At 43.3% G+C, this 18,556-nt stretch overlaps 1 protein-coding gene across 2 annotated transcripts in view; it reads left to right on the forward strand.

Moving 5' to 3' along the window:
- Window positions 1–18,556, forward strand: part of LOC131190833 (homeobox protein Hox-D3a-like) — a 178,392-nt gene that overhangs the window by 116,453 nt on the left and 43,383 nt on the right. The window contains exon 3 of one of the 2 annotated variants that reach the window (XM_058168266.1): window positions 3,247–5,474. The exons of the other annotated variant lie outside the window; for it this stretch is intronic. Coding sequence (XP_058024249.1) covers window positions 3,247–3,932 — 686 coding nt within the window. The 3' untranslated portion in view covers window positions 3,933–5,474. Of the gene's footprint in view, window positions 1–3,246; window positions 5,475–18,556 lie in introns of those variants that run through there. 2 annotated transcript variants of the gene reach the window in all.

Below are 18,556 nucleotides of genomic sequence, written 5' to 3' on the forward strand. Positions count from 1 at the left end.
TGGAAATATTTGCAAACACATTATTTTGAATTCTGGTTCAGTTCTTACGAAATACACACAGACTACGTTCTTAGACCAGGCCTGTCAAACTTGCAGCCCGTGGGCCGGATGTTTCACACGCTGGCCACGCCCATGCCTGGTTTAGCGAAGGGGGAAAAAAAGTTCCGATATGTCACGTGACCGCCATGACGACAGAAGATTGACAGCCCTGTTCTAGACATATTGTACATTCTAATGATACCTTGCTGGGCTCAAAATGTTAAGATGGAAAGTATAGATAGCCCTTGACTTATGACCACAATTGAGTCCCAGATTTCTGCCAAGTGAGACATTTGTTAAGTGAATTTTGCCCCATTATGTGATATTTATGCCCATTATGTTATTAAGCGAATGACTGCAGTTGTTAATAACGCAATTGTTGAATGAATCTGGCTTGCCCATTGTTTGTCAGAAGGTTGCAAAAGGCGATCACATGACCCCAGGACCCTGCAACTGTCATAAATATGAGTCAGTTGCCAAGCTTTCTGAACTTTTTTTAAAAAAAATTAATTTTTTTATTAAACGGTTTGTCTTTAAAAACAATACAAAAAACAATCACACAAGACAGGTCAAGACATAACGTATTAAACATTACATAACATAGAATTTTGATCATGTGACCATTGGGATGCTGCAATGGTCATACGTGTGAAAAACATTCATAAGTCACTTTTTTCAGTGCTGTTCAAACAGTCACTAAACAAAGTTATAAGTCAAGGACTTATCTGCTTATGATGTCTGATTTTCTACCTCCATCTCGAGTGATGTGGCTGGAATTCAACCTTTCCAAGACTTTTTTTGTTTTGTTTACATTTATACCCCGCCCTTCTCCGAAGACTCAGGGCGGCTTACAGTGTATATGTTGTGTCTTACCCGCCCTCAGAGCAGCCGGGGCCTTCTTACCTGCTCCCGAACACTGAGGAATGTATGCCTCCCGGCCCCAGTCCTGGCTCCATGCCCACACAAACTGCAGAAGAAGGAGCACCTCCCGGCCCCAGCCCTGACTCCATGCCCAGGCAAACGGAGCAGCTAGACCCCTCCCCCTCCTCCACAGCATGTGAGCCTGAGGAGGGTTTATTACCAACAGCTGATTGGAGTGACCCTCGCATCAGAAGATTGGATAGGCGGAGGCAACAGAAGGAAGGGAGGGGCAGGCCTTAATGAGTGCTGAGTCATGGAGCCACACCCCATGGCCTACATAAAGGATCTGCTTTCTGGCAGTCTCTGAGTCAGGCAAAGTCGAACTTATCTTGCTGAAGTCACTTACTGGTCTCCTGCCTGCTCTGAGGACTTTGCTAGGACTTTGGGCAGAGCTGCAGAGGCAAGCCTGATTCGGATTTCCCTGACCCGGCCGTCAGCGGAGGAGTGGGACACGACAGTATAAGGCAATAGTCTCATTCTATTTGTATATTTTTACAAAGTCAACTTATTGCCCCCCCCCAACAATCTGGGTCCTCATTTTACCTACCTTATAAAGGATGGAAGGCTGAGTCAACCTTGGGCCGGGCTTGAACCTGCAGTAATTGCAGGCAGCTGTGTTTTAATAACAGGCCTTACCAGCCTGAGCTATCCGGCCCAATTTGACTTGTTTTCAAATTGTCATCTGAATGCAGTCCATTGGAAATTTCTGGCTGAGACTTTCCAAACAATCTTCAAGCAGTCCTCCACTTACAACCATTCATTTAGCATTCTAAGTTGCAACAGCACTAAAAAAGTTACTTAACTCCAGTCCTTATACTTCTGACCATCCGCAGCATCCCCTGTGATTTACATGAACAAAATTCAGGCACTTGGCAAACGGTCCTTTATTTACAATGGTTGCAACATCCTGGGGTCACGTGACTGTCATTTGGAACCTTCCCAACCGGCTTCCGAGGATCAAAGTCAACAGAGGAAGCCGGATTCATTGAACAACTGCATGATTCACTTAACAAAGTGCAGTGATTTCCTTAACGACTGTGGCAAAAAAAGCCTGGCTCTGGATTAAAATCAGGTAAGGTAAAGTTTTCCCCTGTCCAGTTGTATCCGTCTCTAGGGGAGCTGAGGTGCCCCTCTCCCTTTCTTAGCTGTGGGAACCAGCGGTTGGCTGAAGACACTTTCCGTGGTCATGTGGCCAGCATGATTACCGTACTTTTCGGAGTATAAGACCCACCTTAGTTTTTGGGGAGGAAAATAAGAAAAAGCCTGATCCCAGCTGTTCCCAGAGGTAAATTTTAGCAACAGGTTCCTTGATTGTGAGCTCTGTGCCTTGCTTTTCTTTCTGAAACTTCTGCAACTTCCGAAACTCAGTTTCAGAAAAAACTTTTTTCTGCCTCTGAAAGCCTCCGAAACAGAGCTTCAGAAAAAAAGCCTCTGAAGCTCTGTTTGGGAGCTTCTTTTCTGAAGCTTCTTTTCTGATGCTTTTTTCATTCTCTGAAACCTCTGTTTGAGAAGCTGGGCGGGCTTACATTCGGAGTATAAGACGCACCCAGATTTTCACCCTCTTTTTTTGGGGGGAAAAGGTGCATCTTATACTCCGAAAAATATGGTATACACCGAAGCACACAGAACACTGTTACCTTCCCACCAAAGTGGTACCTATTTATCTACTTGCATCTGCATGCTTTGTAACGGCTAGGTGGGCAGGAGCTGAGGCAAAGAACGGGAGCTCTCGCTTATTGGGCAGCACTCAGGTCTCAAACATGGGCTGTCAGCTTTCCAGTGTTTAACCACTGAGCCATCAGTTCATCAGGTATGACTCACTTAATGACCACCTTGCTTAGCAATGGAAATTCTGATCCCAACTGTGGTTGTAAGTTGAGGTCTACCTGTACTCATAAACAAATACCATACAGGGAAAATTTTGTCTATCTGCACTATTTATTACTTTTAGCTGGCAGCACTTTGCTGGCCCAGTAAATGTATATGAAATAATGATCACAACTTGTTTCCTAGCTTTTTAATCCAAGAGTGAACAGCATGTGCTGGTATTTTTCATGCCGAGTCATTAGTTTGGCTTAACACGCCACATGGACATGTTCATCATTCGATTATGTGTAAAGTTAATACACATATGTGGGTGTGAGCAACATTGCGTAGCTGTTACATGACATGCCCCGTTTCTGTGTTGATTTCGGTAGGATGAATATTCTGCAAGGCCATGAGTTTGTTCAGAGTGCAGAATGGTTAGGGTTCAAGCTGAACTGAATGTTCATTCCATTTATTTAGACAGCAGCTCTCCATCAAGTTTCGCCTCCTCCAAGAGAATTCGCACAGCCTACACCCAAACGCAGCTGGTGGAACTGGAAAAGGAGTTTCATTTTAACAGGTACCTCTGCCGGCCCCGCCGATTGGAAATGGCCCAGCTTCTGAGGCTCTCCGAGAGGCAAATCAAGATCTGGTTTCAGAACAGACGAATGAAGTACAAGAAAGACAGCAGGGTCAAGGGCACCGTATTGGCATCGCCCAATAATCGCTTCGAAACGGCTGACTGCTATGGGCACATGGAGGCTGATTACGAGATAGCCCCATCGAATTCCTGCAGCAAATCCTTGGAAGAGATTGACAATTCAGCAGGGTACACAGGTCCTCTCTGTAACAGCCCTGTGACTTCAATCTCTTTGGACTATGGCCCTTTCTTTGGACCGGGAGAAAGCCATCCTTACGGACTTCCAGTTCTACAAGGGAGCCCAAGAGCAACGGGAGAAAATTACCTGGGAAATGTGCCCGGGGCTGACTCTTTCTTCAGCTACCCTGATTACTCCTCTGGAAACCTGGAGTACAGCTGTGCTGCTGAAATCCCAAGCCATCCCCAGCTTGGGCCATCCAACTCGTATCCCATTTACACAGATTTAACCGCACATCCTGTGCCTCAGGGAGATTCTCAGGGACCTGTAAATCTTATGCATCTGTGAGAGCTGCCTGGACGGAAGCAGAGGGGAAATTGCTACAGTCCTATTATCTCATTAAAACAAATACCTCTAAGTGCAACCAACAGTATTCCTTCCTCCCTCCCTGCCCACCCATTACCTCCTATTTATTTAACTGTATTGAAGTAAAATTTATTGGCTGGGGAAAGGTAGACGCCACTGTTGGATGTTTTACTCAAGGGAAGACCAGTTTGATTTTTAATACTACTACTACTACCAATAATAATAATAATAATAATAATAATAATAATAATAATAATAATAATAATAATAATAATAATAATAATAATAATAATAATAATAAACACCATCGAATAACAGCATCTGCCTATCTTGGGGATAGGACTCAATAGGTGGATAAAAATGCCAAATCCAGTTTGAACATCTGGCTGGCTGTGCAACGGATCATCATCATAATAATAGTAATAATAATAATAATAATCTGGTCTGTCTCTTATAGGAAACACCTGTTGTAATATACTTTTATGAAAGATGTGAGACTGGATCTCAGCCATTCAGTAGCAGAAGCAGCCATTTGCCCCCAGGTGTGGGAAGGAAGTCTCATCTGAGTTACTTTCGTTTTCCAGGCATTGCTTTCCCTAAGATTAAAGAAAGTAATTAAAACTGGATACTCCCAAGCCTCCTTCTTTTTGCCTAGCCCAGGGGTCTTCAAGCTTTGCTGGCTGAGGAACTCTGGGAGTTGAAGTCCACAAGTCTTAAAAGAGCCAAGTTTGCAGACCCCTGGCCTAAGCCTATTTGAGAAGCTCAGGGCCTTCCTTTTTATTCCATTTGTGGAGCCTTCCTTTGTCACTACAGTCATCTTGCCCTAATGGGCAAACACAGACAACGTTTTATTAACTAATTACTCGCCACAACATGCATGTAACCGAGGGCAGAGTAAGTAACTGGGGGCCCTTTAGCAAAAACTGCCCCCCCCCACCAGAATTGAAGCAAGTAGAAGCAGGCAGGAGAATGAACTCTTTTCTCCCTTTCTTAAAAGCCTGACAAGAGATAATGGAAGTTCTCTTCTCTTGGCAAGTGGTTTAGGGGCTGAGAAGTTTCGAAATGTTTACCTGGATGAATTTAACAGTAACAGAGTTGGAAGGGACCTTGGAGGTCATGTAGTTCAACCCCTTGCTCACGCAGGAGACCTGTACTAGGGATTCGAACCTCTGAGCTGCCGACCTTTCTGATCGACCTGGAAACCTCAGTGGAAATGTAGACTTACATATCTTCTTTTTCTCCCCCCCCCAACTTTTCAAACTTTTAACCTTTTCTTCTGGTCTCTTTCACTGAAGAACAGTCTCAGGCTGCAGAAGATGCTAGGAAATGTCCTTTATATTCATGAGGAACCAGTGGAGTTCAGTTGAAATGAAATTTCACCAGAAGATTCCCTTGAATTTGGTCATTGCAAAGGAAAATCTGCAGGGGTGGATAGCAGGCTATGCGATGTCCAAATTCTTTTTTTTTTACTGAGAATACCCGCAGATAGAATGAAAAACCCCAAGACGGTTTAGAACAGGGCTCTCCAACCTTGGTAACTTTAAGCCTGGCGGACCTTAACTCCCAGAATTCCCAGCCAGCAAAGCTGGCTGGGAATTCTGGGAGTTGAAGTCCGCCAGGCTTAAAGTTGCTAAGGTTGGAGACCCCTGGTTTAGAATAGCCTCTTAAACTCTACTCTCCTGTTTTGTTATGATCTGCCTCCTATAAACATCTTCAGACAAGACGAATACTTCTGCAGCAGAGATAGCTGGTTGTATATTTTCCTACCTTCCCCCCCCCTTCCCCCCCCCCAAGCCCAGCTGACCTTAAGTGCCTAGGATGTAAGCAGCCAACTCTGTTCCAAACCAATTTAACCTTAAAGCCCCCCCCCTTTTTTTTTTGGAGAAAGAGTATTCCATTTCTGTGGAGAACAAGGCCTTCCTAAAGCACCTTGTAAAATCTAAAAGTATAAATCTGTATTTTAAATACCTAAAAAGAAACCCACGCAGAAACATATCTCTGCTGAAACAGTGATACCGTAGAACTCTACCTGCTGTCCTGGGATTCTTGGCTGAGCGAATGGCTGCAAGCCGGGATCATTGTCTCACTATCCGAAGCAGAATTGAAAGAAAGGCATGAGAAGGAGGAGAACTGACCGGCTGCTGCGAGCCACACTTTCGCTGCACGTTACACACCACTGTTGGTTTATTTTTTAATCGTCGCTTGGCTCTCTGGCATCTATTTTAATGTAGTGTTTTGATACTGGAAATAAAGAGACTTTTAAAAACCCGCACCAGGAGATTTTTCTTGGCGAAGGCAGCGTACTTCTCCTCCATGAACACTGCTCTGTTGTTCTTAGAATCACTTTGCCATCTTGTAGTATACGAAGGGCTGGGCCTCACCCTTCCCTCACCCCCATTAATCATTGAGACAGCACATACTTCAGAAGGCCTCTTGCTCTTTCATCTCCCAGTTAGTATGCAGCTCTGAAGCTTAGTTGGCTTGTACGGTTCCCCCCCCCACACACACACACACTCCCTACACAACTGGCCCCTGCCTTCCATTAAAGGGCTTCCATTTCCGGAGACAACAGGCTAAGCTAGACTTTCCAGTCTCCCTTGACGTGGTTTCTGCCCAGCGAGGAGTGTTAGGTGTGAGGCTTCAACACAAGGACGGAAAGCCTATATGTGGCCAAAAGATCCAGCTTCTATCTACAGCGTGTGGGGAAAATGGAGGGCAGCAACATAAAGTCCTTGTGCATCAAAAAATATCTTCCCCACCCCCATCTGTTCTAACTCCATTGGATGTAAAAGTAACGGATTCACAATTTTGTTTCCTCAAGGAAGAAGTGAAAAAGTGGCATTATTGTTAGGGGTTCAGTTGTGGACGTTGCACTCCTCTTAGTTACAGGTAGCCCTCGACCAGAGGTGGGTTTCAGCAGGTTCTGACCAGTTCTGGAGAACCGGTAGTAAAAATTCTGACTGGCCAAACTCACATCTAGTCTCTGCTTCCCGAGTCCCAGCTGCTCGGGAGGGAATGGGGATTTTGCAATAACCTTCCCCTGGATTGGGATGGGAATGGAGATTTTACAGTATCCTTCCCCTGCCACACCTACCAAGCCATGCCATGCCCACCAAGCCACGGCCACAGAACCGGTAGTAAAATTTTTTGAAACCCACCACTGCCCTCAATTTACAATTGATCCCAACATTTCTGTTGCCGAGTGAGACGGTTGTTAAGTGAGTTCTACGACCTTTCTCGCCACAGTTCTTAAGTGAATCACTACTGTTGTTAAATTAGTAACACGGTTGCTAAGTGAATCCGTCTTCCCCATTGGCTTTGCTTGTCAGAAGATCTCCAAAGGGGATCATATAACCCCGGGACACTACAATCGTCATAAATATGAGTCAGTTGCCAAGCATCTGAATTTTGATCACATGACCATGGAGATGCTGCAAGGGCCGTAAGTTTGACAAATGGTGGTAAGTCACTTTTTTCAGTGGCATTGTAACTTCAAATGGTCACTCAAAAAACTGTTGTAAGTTGAGGACTATAAGAAGGCCAGGATCCACATGGATATCTGAATAATAGAATAAAAGAGTTGGAAGGGACCTTGGAGGTTTTTTAGTCCAACCCCCCTGCTCAAGCAGAAGACCCTATACCGTTTCAGACAAATGGCTGTCCAATCTTTTCTTATCTCTGGTCTTTCACTTCCAATCATTTCTCTGGATGTCTGTAACCTCTTCGGCTTCCCACATTTCCATAAAATTATAAGAGAATAGTCCCATGGGACTTTCTTCAAATTGGATAGCCAGGGAAGATACACAATTATGGAGAGATGCCTAGTTGAAAAAAAGAAAGTACAGCACTCCCTGCCTTCACAATAATACAAAAGTGGCTACCCTTAATTCTACAACACCCTATAAATTAATTAGACAGAAACAAGCTTTTTTTTTTTCTGCAGAAGAAAGACTACCACGAAATTCTAACGAGTATTAAAAGTAAAAAAACAATTTTCTTTGGAAAATCCAGCCTTAAGCTTCACTCTTTCAAAACGATTATTATTTATTTGCTAACTATTGATTTCCTTTAGTCCAATAACATAAACATTGAAAAATGTGAAATGGGATCATAAAGATAGTTGAGGTTAAAGGTTTGGCACCTGCTGTTATCAAGCATCATTGTTGTCAATGTTGAAAATTTCATTTTATATCTTGGGAGTTTAAAAAAAAAGAAGAATCAGAATTTAAACTGAACAGTTGAATTTTAGTTTTCCATTATGAACATCAGCCAAAGTTTAATATTTCTGAGTCTTATTGATTCCAATAGGAAAAATATTCCCAATGAAAACAAAAGAACGTCTCATCAATTTTACTGGATCAGTTCCCTCATATAGTTTTTACTCCTATTAATGAAATTTGAAAGGGAATTTAAGAGTTAAAAATAGCTCATTAAAGCACAATTTTTCTACTTTTAAACATGTTCAAATGTTTGGTCTCCAACTTTGTCAGTCTAAAAGTACATGCAGACTAAGAATCTTCTCTCCAGACAGCAGAGTAATTGCATCTGTATCCCACTCATGGCAGATCCACTTAAGAGGTGGATAATGACAAAAGTGATGAATCAGGAATCCAACTGCCTTAGGAACCTGTTGTAAAAAACAAAACAAAACTGGTTATATTAAACCTCCAGAAAATGAAGAAGAAAAACATTAACTTTTATTAGATTTAAAGCAGAAGCTGTATGTTCAGTAGGGTACAGTAGTTATATTGGGCACTATACAAGATAATTAGTGATGTGGCCCCTGAGAATCCTTCTAATTCTGCTTTTATGTAGCCAGACAGCAGCATTGGAAAAAAATGTCTATCTGAATTTGGAGTCAGCTCTTACTGATTGAAGCAGGGCAACAGAAACACATTGTTTTATGAGACGTTCTCTGGGTGAACTTAATTTGCTTATTCTTAATTTTACTCATGTGATGGAGAAAATAAGCTTAACAAGCAAAACAGAGACAGAGACTATACCCTCTCCCTCTTTTGGATATGATTAGGATATTTTCTAACTTCTTTGACTAACCCCATCAAACCTAGGTTGACTTTCCATGCCCTGGACAAAGTGTCTTGCAACCACTTCTAAACCACTTCTAAACTCTAAAAGTAGAGGCTCTTGCTCACAGCACAGCCCAAGGGAGTTTGAACCTGGAGAAACCCAGCCTTCTATCTCCTGATCAGCTGATGGCCTCAATCTTCCATCGCCTTAAGAATGGGCTTTCCCAGCTCTGCTGTTCTCCTGAAAGGCCCATTTTGCCTAAAAGTAGAACTCACCCCAGGTACATCAGTGCACAGACAAGAAAATGCTTTGCTTCACCCAGGGGTGGGCTGCTGGAGGTTCGCAGGGGTTCGGGAGAACCTCTAGCTAAGATTCTGTGCAGTTTGGAGAACTCCCAAATCCCACTCCTGGCTGGCCCCACCCCTCTCTCCCCTCCCCTCCCAGGAGTCCCCACGTGGCCTGTTTTGGATGCAGTTAAGTGCAGGGCGGAAGCTCAGGGAGGGTGAAAAACAGGCCTACCGGAAGTTTGGGAAGGCTTGAAACGGGCCTATTTCCGGCTTCCAGAGGGCCTCTGGAGCCTGGGGAGGCCGTTTTCGTCCTCCCGGAGGCTCAAGGAAAGCACCGGAGCCAGGGTAGGGCAAAAATGCCTCCCCCGCCATGTGCAGGAAGCTGACTAAGCCACCCCCACCCAGCAATCAGGCAGAGAACCCCTTGCTAAAATTTTTGAAGCCCAACCATGGCTTCACCAAAGGTTGCCAACAAACCAAATCCTTAGGATTTCCTACTTGGTACCCAGATCTTCTATAAGAATCTTTGCTTTCCCATTGTTTGGGATTCCTCTTTCTTTCAAAGCAGGCCTCCAATAATGATTGAATAATTGGTTGGTTGTTTCTCTTCAGTGTTGTGCTCTGTCTTTCTGAATTCCCCACGGCAACGCAATTTTTGCAGTGCACGATAAGTCACTTGTGAAATTGTGGCCCATGGTTTTAATGCGATGATTCGAAAGAGAGAGCTGCTAGGGCTTCTCAGTACTAGTTAGGGATGAGAACCAAACGTGAGTAGAGATAGTAGGAATTCACTTATTCTATTCATTTATTGTTTCTCTGGTCCACTGCACCCTAGGTTCTGTTCCTCCTGAATTATGGATTAATTAAGAAACATTCTCAAGCTGAATTTTAGAATGAGGGCATAAGCAGTTTACCGTAGCTTTCCAGTTCTCCTATTTATTTGTATTTGCTCACCCTCGTTCTACACTACTGTTTTGAACGTGTACATTGATTTAAAGAAAAACTAAATAACTTTAAATGTTTGTCTTCCATTTTTCTACTAGAAAATATTTAAAGTATATCCATGGGCCAGCTCAAATTCTACTGATTTATCAGAGGCCAATGAAAAGCCCACAGGGTAAAGGAATTTGGTAAAGGCAGGTTTATAGCCTCCAGAACTGGTGACAGGATAAAGCTCTTACTATTAACCATTAAAAAGGTTCGCCACACTTGGACCATATTTGGAATTTGGGAGCCTGTCGGAGCTGACCAAATGGCTCCATGGTGAGGGAAATCATGACAATAGAACCACTAATAAAAAAACCTATAAACGTCTCCCCTCCATCTAGTCCACCTCAAATCTCTCTACTCTAGCTTATCTTTCGCTCTTTTTTCTGGACAGGTGGACCACCATTTCGACAAAACCCCAACCATCAGCTATTCATTGTTTAAGTCCCCCCCACAAAATAGTCCACGGAGCTGAGAGGCATCCTTATAAAAATAAGATGATGCATTGCAGCTCGAAGATGTAGGTTCCAATTTATTTACTACTCGGAGTTAACAGAAAGCAAAACAAGTAAATAATAGCAGCAGGCGACACCATGCAATGCAAGGGAAGAAGTTAAAGGTACTTTGGCGCCTACTGATGATCCAGCAGAAGTCTTGATTCATAGGGACCTCTTATGGGAATGTGGTGCACATTTGTCAAGAGCTGTTTGAGCACATGTTGCATAGCTCCCGGTTTTTCACAGTCACTGAAGAGGACTCTCTGAGAAGAACGCCCACCTTGGCATTTGGAAGTCTGTACCCTGTTGAGTCCAGTCGGCAGTCTCAGACTAGACCAATGAGAGTGAACCTGTGACCATTTATTTATTTATTTATTTATTGTTCAAATTTATATACCGCCCTATCTCCCACAGGACTCAGGGCGGTTTACAGGCATCTAAAAAAACAGATAAATACAATCTAAAAAACAATTAAAAAACTTATTATAAAGCCTAACAATTAAAATAATTAAAAATATAAAAAATAAAACCCCACTTAAAACCCATTAATTAAAACCTAACTCAGTCCTGCGCAATGAAATAAGTATGTTTTGAGCTCACGGCGGAAGGTCCGAAGGTCCGGAAGTTGACGAAGTCCCGGGGGCAGTTCGTTCCAGAGGGTGGGAGCCCCACAGAGAAGGCCCTCCCTGGGCGCCACCAGACGACATTGCCTCGCTGACGGCACCCTGAGGAGTCCCTCCTGTGAGAGCGCACGGGTCGATGAGAGGTATTCGGTAGCAGTAGGCGGTCCCAGATAACCCGCCCTATGCCATGGAGCGCTTTAAAGGTGGTCACCAACACCTTGAAGCGCACCCGAAGGCCACAGGTAGCCAGTGCAGCCTGCGCAGGATGGTGTTATGTGGGAGCCACGAGGGCTCCTCTATCATCCGCGCAGCTGCATTCTGACTAACTGCAGCCTCCGGATGCCCTTCAAGGGGAGCCCCATGTAGAGAGCATTGCAGTAATCCAGGCGAGACGTCACGAGTGCGTGAGTGACCGTGCACAGGGCATCCCGGTCCAGAAAGGGGCGAACTGACGACCAGGCGAACCTGGTAAACGCCTCCTGGAGACGGCCACAAATGGTCTTCTAAAGACAGCCGCTCATCCAGGAGGACGCTTGTTGCGCACCCCTCCATCGGGCCAATGACTCGCCACCGATGGTCAGCCGCTGGATTTAGCTGACTGTACCGGGATGCCGCATCCACAGCCACTCTGTCTTGGAGGGATTGAGCTTGAGCCTGTTTCTCCCCATCCAGACCCGACGGCCTCCAGACACCGGGACAGCACTGATAGCTTCGCTGGGGTGGTCCGCGTGGAAAGGTACAGCTGGGTGTCATCCGCATACAGCTGATACCTCACGCCAAACCACTGATGATCTCACCCAGCGGCTTCATGTAGATAAAGAACAGAAGGGGCGAGAGAACCGACCCCTGCGGCACCCCACAAGTGAGGCACCTCGGAGCCGACCTCTGCCCCCCTGTCAACACTGTCTGTGACCGATCGGAGAGATAGGAGGAGAACCACCGATAAACGGTGCCTCCCACTCCCAATCCCTCCAACCGGCGCAGCAGGATACCATGGTCGATGGTATCGAAAGCCGCTGAGAGGTCTAATAGGACCAGGGCAGAGGAACAACCTCATCCCTGGCCCTCCAGAGATCATCCACCAACGCGACCAAAGCCGCCTCCGTGTTGTAACCGGGCCGGAAACCGACTGGAACGGGTCTAGATAGACGGTTTCATCCAGGTGTAGGGGAAACTGATATGCCACCATATTTCTACAACCTTCGCCAAGCCAAGGTTGGAGACCGGACGATAATTACCTAAAACAGCCGGGTCCAGGGAAGGCTTTAAGGAGGGTCTCACCACCGCCTCTTTCAAGGCGGCCGGAAAGACACCCTCCACCAAAGAAGCGGTCGTAATCGCCTGGAGCCAGCCTCGTGTCACCTCCTGAGTGGCCAGCACCAGCCAGGAGGGGCACGGGTCCAGTAAACACGTGGTGGCATTCAGCCTACCCTAACCATAACACTTCGGGCAACGTGCCACTATTCATCAACACCCAATACTGAATACTGCTTTTCAGGGTGGCTTAGATGGAGGACGCAGTGGCTCAGTGGCTAAGACGCTGAGCTTGTTGATCGAAAAGTCGGCAGTTCAGCGGTTCAAATCCCTAGTGCCGTGTAACCAGGCGAGTCCCATTACTTGTCCCAGCTTCTGCCAACCTAGCAGTTCGAAAGCATGTAAAAAATGCAAGTAGAAAAATAGGGACCACCTTTGGTGGGAAGGTAACAGCGTTTCGTGCGTCTTTGGCATTTAATCATGCCGGCCACATGATCACAGAGACGTCTCCGGACAGTGCTGGCTCTTGGGCTTTGAAACAGAGATGAGCACCACCCCCTAGAGTCGGGAATGACTAACACATATGTGCGAGGGGAACTCTTACCTTTACCTAGATGGAGGTGGGAGATAGAGACTTGTTTCTCTTTTGTTCCTGTTTGTGTGTGTGTGTGTGTGTGTGTGTGTGTGTGTGAGAGAGAGAGAGAGAGAGAGAGAGAGACAGACAGACAGACAGACGAGACAGACAGCAGAGTCAAGTTAGGCATTTTCCGAATTTTTGATATCAATAGACTAGATCTAAAGCAGGAAGAAGGTAGCAAATCTCTGGTTCTAATCACCCTTCCTTTTATTTTCCTTGGGTGGGAGAGGATAAAAAGAGACAGATCACTCTGAGGTTGTTGCGATAACCAACTCTCTTTTGGCAAAGAGCCCTCCTAAGAAAATGCAGAGGTTGCAGTCATTAAGTATCTGTGAAATAATAACGGAGGCAGCTTTGTGTGCACAAAATGAGAATGCGGCGGTGCAGATAAACGTAAAATACATTGCAGCAGCTTTGGCTGCTTCCAGTGGCAGCAGGCAATTATGATAACACAACTTTCCACTGTATTTTATTGTCTTCCCCCTTAAAAGATGAATGACCCACCCGTGCAATCTACATATTGTAATTAACTGATAAATATTTAATAAGGACAAGAACTTTATCTTTTCTGGTCTACCAACAAACTTGAGAGTTGGTAAACAGGTTTTTGTTGTTGTTGTTATTAAAAAAGCACAGCTTTTTAAAAAAATATTATTTTTCTTCATAGTTCAAGAGCTTGAATTTATTAGTATGTTTTTAGCTATTGCTTTAAAAGGAAGAAAGCTGGAGCACTGCAAAGGAAATGTGGAAGGGAAAATTAATCGGAAAAGTTGTTGGGGGAAAGGTACAATTGCTGACATAAACATGCATCCAGATTATAATCTGAAATAAAGTAATAGGAGTCTGGACAGCAGAAACATGAACCTGGGTTTAAAAAATATTTTCCTAAGAACAAAAAATATTAGTGGAAAGAACGGAGATCTGGTTCAGTCTCAGGGTTCATTGTATGCAAATAGACTATTAATTATGAGTTTCAGATAAAGAAGGGCAAGACTATATCAATCTATACCGCCGCTGTCTATTAAATATAATTTTATTTTATTTGCCTATCTCTGTAAAAGAGCTATGTAGCTACAATGGAGGTACTCCTCAATTTATGACCATTCATTCAGCAACTGTTCAAAGTTACAACAGTACTGAAAAAAAACACGACTTACAACTAGGCAGTGTCCCCGGGGGGTCACAGGATCAAAATTCGGACGCTTGATAATCAGTATGTATTTACAGCATCCCAGGGCCAGGTGAGCACCATTTACGATGTTCTCAGTTGGATTCGCTTAATGAATATATGATTCACTTAATGACCACAGAAATTCACTTAACAACTGCAGCAAGAAAGGGTCATAAAATCAGGTGTAACTCACTTAAGCCCTGCTTTGTATAGCAATGGACATTCTGGTCCCAACGGTGGGAACACCATTTCTATTGGTTTGTAATCTCAGATCCTGCAGACACGGAGGGTCTCTGACACTGCACTTCTGCTCCACTATTGTCTGAGTAAAGGTATCCATCATGAAATTGCAAGTGATTTTGTGCCAATGAACACAGAAACGAAATGATTTGATTCTGTTGTTTAAACCTTGTTTGAGGGTTTGCATGCCTGAAATGCTCACCTCACACAGGATCAAGAAGCAATGGATGGAAACTAATAAAAGAGAGAACCAATCTAGAACTAAGGAGAAATTTCCTGACAGTGACAACAATTGATCAGTGGAATGACTTAATGAGCTGTGGTCGCACAGTGGTTAGAGTGCAGTACTGCACACTACTTCTGCTGACTACCAGCTGCCTACCATTTGGCAGTTCAAATCTCGCCAGGCTCAAGGATGACTCAGCCTTCCATCCTTCCGAGGTGGATAAAATGAGGAGCCAAATTGTTGGGGAATATGCTGACTCTGTAATCCTCTTAGAGAGGGCTGTAAAGCAGTGCTATTGCTATTGCCTCCACAAGTTGTGTGTGCCCTAACACTGGAGGTTTTAAAGAAGAAATTGGACAACCATTTGTCTAAAATGGTATAGGGTCTCCTACTTGAGCAGGGGTTTGGACTGGAAGATTTCCAAAGTCCCTCCCAACTCTATTATTCTATTATCTCATTTCAAACGGAATTGTTCCTTTATCATTCAATACCAGCAGAAGACTCTTATGTGAGATTCTGTTCAAGGCAGGCAGAAAATTGGTTCATGCTTTTAATACTTTAATAAGTAGTAGAGCTACTTATATTGAACAGAGGATCAATGTGTGCTGGAGGACCAGAAAGGAATTATTTGATCAAACAATTTTTAAAAAAAAGGAAGGATGAGCTTCTACATGATGTTAAAACTTCCATGTGATTTGTTTAATTTTGACTAATCTTTAATATAATTTGAGGGTTTGTTTTGGTGTATGACTTGTGTGAACCAGGCTACTGTGGCTTATCATAATGTATAAACCAGACTCAATGAAAATACATGGTACTAAGCATATGAGACCAAGAATCTGATTATAAGGCAGCCTTTTAAGAAGACTGAATAAGTGACTAAATAAACTGTTTCAAGTGACTGAATAATCATAAAGCAATCCATGTGTCACAAAAGGGAATTGATTGACAAATAACATTTATCCACACTGTGAATGTTGGTGCGACATCCTCAAAGCAACTTTTGGATCATGACATCACCATAATGGAATTTTGTCAGCTACCTTTAAGTAAATATTCCTTTGAACAATTATTTATTAGTTAACGGAGAAACTAAAATTTGGCACTGACTGAAGTCATAATGAAATTGTCATCTTTCCACAGTTTTAGTTTGTAACTTCAGGCTTAAAAATGGACTTTGCTGGATTTTGAAATATTATGTACAAGTTTACATAATACTCCCCTCCCAGTAAAAGTGTCAGTCAGCCATGCATGTGATATACCTTGCTCATACGTGAGAATAATACTGTATTTCATGTACCTGGATTATACATGAGACTATGCTTGAAGACTATTGGGAAGCTTCAAATGGTCTACAATACAGCCCTCAAGCAGCACTGGGAATGTCAAAGTTCTCCATTGTAGCAATAGCACTTAGACTTATATACCGCTTTACAGTGCTTTACAACCTTCTTTAAGCAGTTTAGAGAGTCAGCATATTGCCCCTAGCAATCGGGGTCCTCATTTAACCCACCTCGGAAGGATGGAAGGTTGACCTTGAACCTGGTGAGATTCGAACTGCCAAATTGCAGGCAGCCAGCAGGCAGCAGAAGTAGCTTGCAGTACTGCACTCTAATCACTGCGCTACTGTGGCTCATGTAATACCCTTATTTCAAGAACCTCACTAGTTGCCAGTTGTTTTTGATTGAATAATTTAAGATGATGGTTCTCACTTCTAAAGCCTCTCATGGCTCAGGACCTGGAGATCTTCAGGACTCAGTGGCTTCTGGCCAAAAACTAAGCCCAGGTAGTGAAGGCTCACTTTTGACCCTTCTTTCAAGAACTTCCACCTACCTGGCCGTCTCAAGAGCCAAGCCTTCTTAGTTGCAGCCTGTGTTATCTCAAAATTATATAAGCTTCAACAACCTTATGGAGCTTTGGGAAAATCCATTAAAATTTCACTTTTATGAGGGCCCACAGAAGGGAATAAATAAAAAAATAAACACATAAATTGGGAGCCCTTTGGTTTGTGTTTGGATGTTTCTTGTTCCTTGGTATTTATAGTTTTTTTTAATGTTAAAAAATTAACATTAATATAATTTAAAATTTTATATTAAAATATATTAATAATATAATTAATACAGTTCTTATAAGTTATTACCTTATAATTTTGTAATATTATTTTGCCATTATATTTTCTTACCAAAAGAAGGGAATGTAAGCTTTTCAGAGTCCCCTTTGGATCTGAGTGGTATATAAGCCTTAATAAACTAGCAAACAAATCTTATAAGTCCATTATTTATGATGACAGGTAAAGTCTTCTATGACTGAAGCTGGGCTCCTGGGGATCTCCCAGATATAGCCAATGTTTGCTTGGCAACAGGATGGAATCTGCTTGTTATCAGATTCCTCAATCTAACATAGCTGTTCCCTGGTCATTTCCCCTCTAAAATACCAGCCAAGTCCACTCAACCTATGAATAACTGGAATTTACCTTTTAACATGTGGCTAAATAATTATCTCTCTACTTATTTATTTATTGTTGTCTTTGAATCTGTTTTGATTCCTGTTGACTGCCTGGATAAGTCTGCAGTTTTCTTGATGAGATTTCAGAAGCCCTTGACTCATTCCTAGGGCTGGGTGGGAAAAAGTGACTGGCCCCAAATCACCCAGCTGGCTTTGTGCCTTAAGGCGGAACTAGAACCCAGATTTCTGGTTTCTAGCCTGATTCACACTGGCGTTTCTTTGTTCTTTTATTGCAAGCTTAATAATACGCTTTATAATTATCTTATCTCGTTTGAAATCTACAGTTTTGACCATACGTGATAGACTCCACAACCTGCAAGCAGACTAAATGACACCAGCACTGATCTAACCAAAATCACTGCAAGGGTCATCAATAGGCCAACCTTCTTTTGGTTCTAATTATATCCAAACAAATAACATGTATTCTTTAACATTCAGAATTCTTTGAGTCCCTCCCTCTCCTCTCATGTGCATTTGGGAATTGCAGTATCTTCTGCGCCTGATTGAACAACCCAGTTGTTTGCCCACTATGAAACGGAGAGCCTCTTTTGCAATGCCTTCAGTTTCTTCTATAAATGTAATGATCCGTTTCACGCTCAGCTAAATTCACATATAAGAAGGCTGTTCGAGCAATGTAAATCCCTAGTGCAGAATCTCTACAAGTGCAATTCATAAAATAAACTTTTGTTGTGGTTAGTTGTGAAGTTGTGTCCGACCCATTGCGATCCCATGGACAATGTTCCCCCAGGCCTTCCTGCCCGCTACCATCCCCCAGAGTCCATTTAAACTCACGCCTACTGCTTCAGTGACTCCAGCCAGCCACCTCGTTCTCTGTCGTCCCGTTCTTCTTTTGCCCTCAATCTTTCCCAGCATTAGGCTCTTCTCCAGTCAGTCCTTCCTTCTCATTAGGTGGGCAAAGTATTTCAGGTTCATCTTCAGGATCTGGCCTTCTAAAGAGCAGTCAGCGTTTAAAATAATCCAAATCTCCTGTAATTTAAACCTAAATTATTATTATTATTATTTTTATTATTTATTGAATTTCTAGACCGCCCTTCTCCCGAAGGACTCAGGGCGGTGTACAGCCAGGCTAAAAAACATACACAATATACAATTTAAAAAACTAAATTAAGAAACTTATTACACAATTGGCC

Source organism: Ahaetulla prasina, chromosome 2 (genome assembly GCF_028640845.1).
Source record: "Ahaetulla prasina isolate Xishuangbanna chromosome 2, ASM2864084v1, whole genome shotgun sequence".
NCBI lineage: Eukaryota > Metazoa > Chordata > Lepidosauria > Squamata > Colubridae > Ahaetulla > Ahaetulla prasina.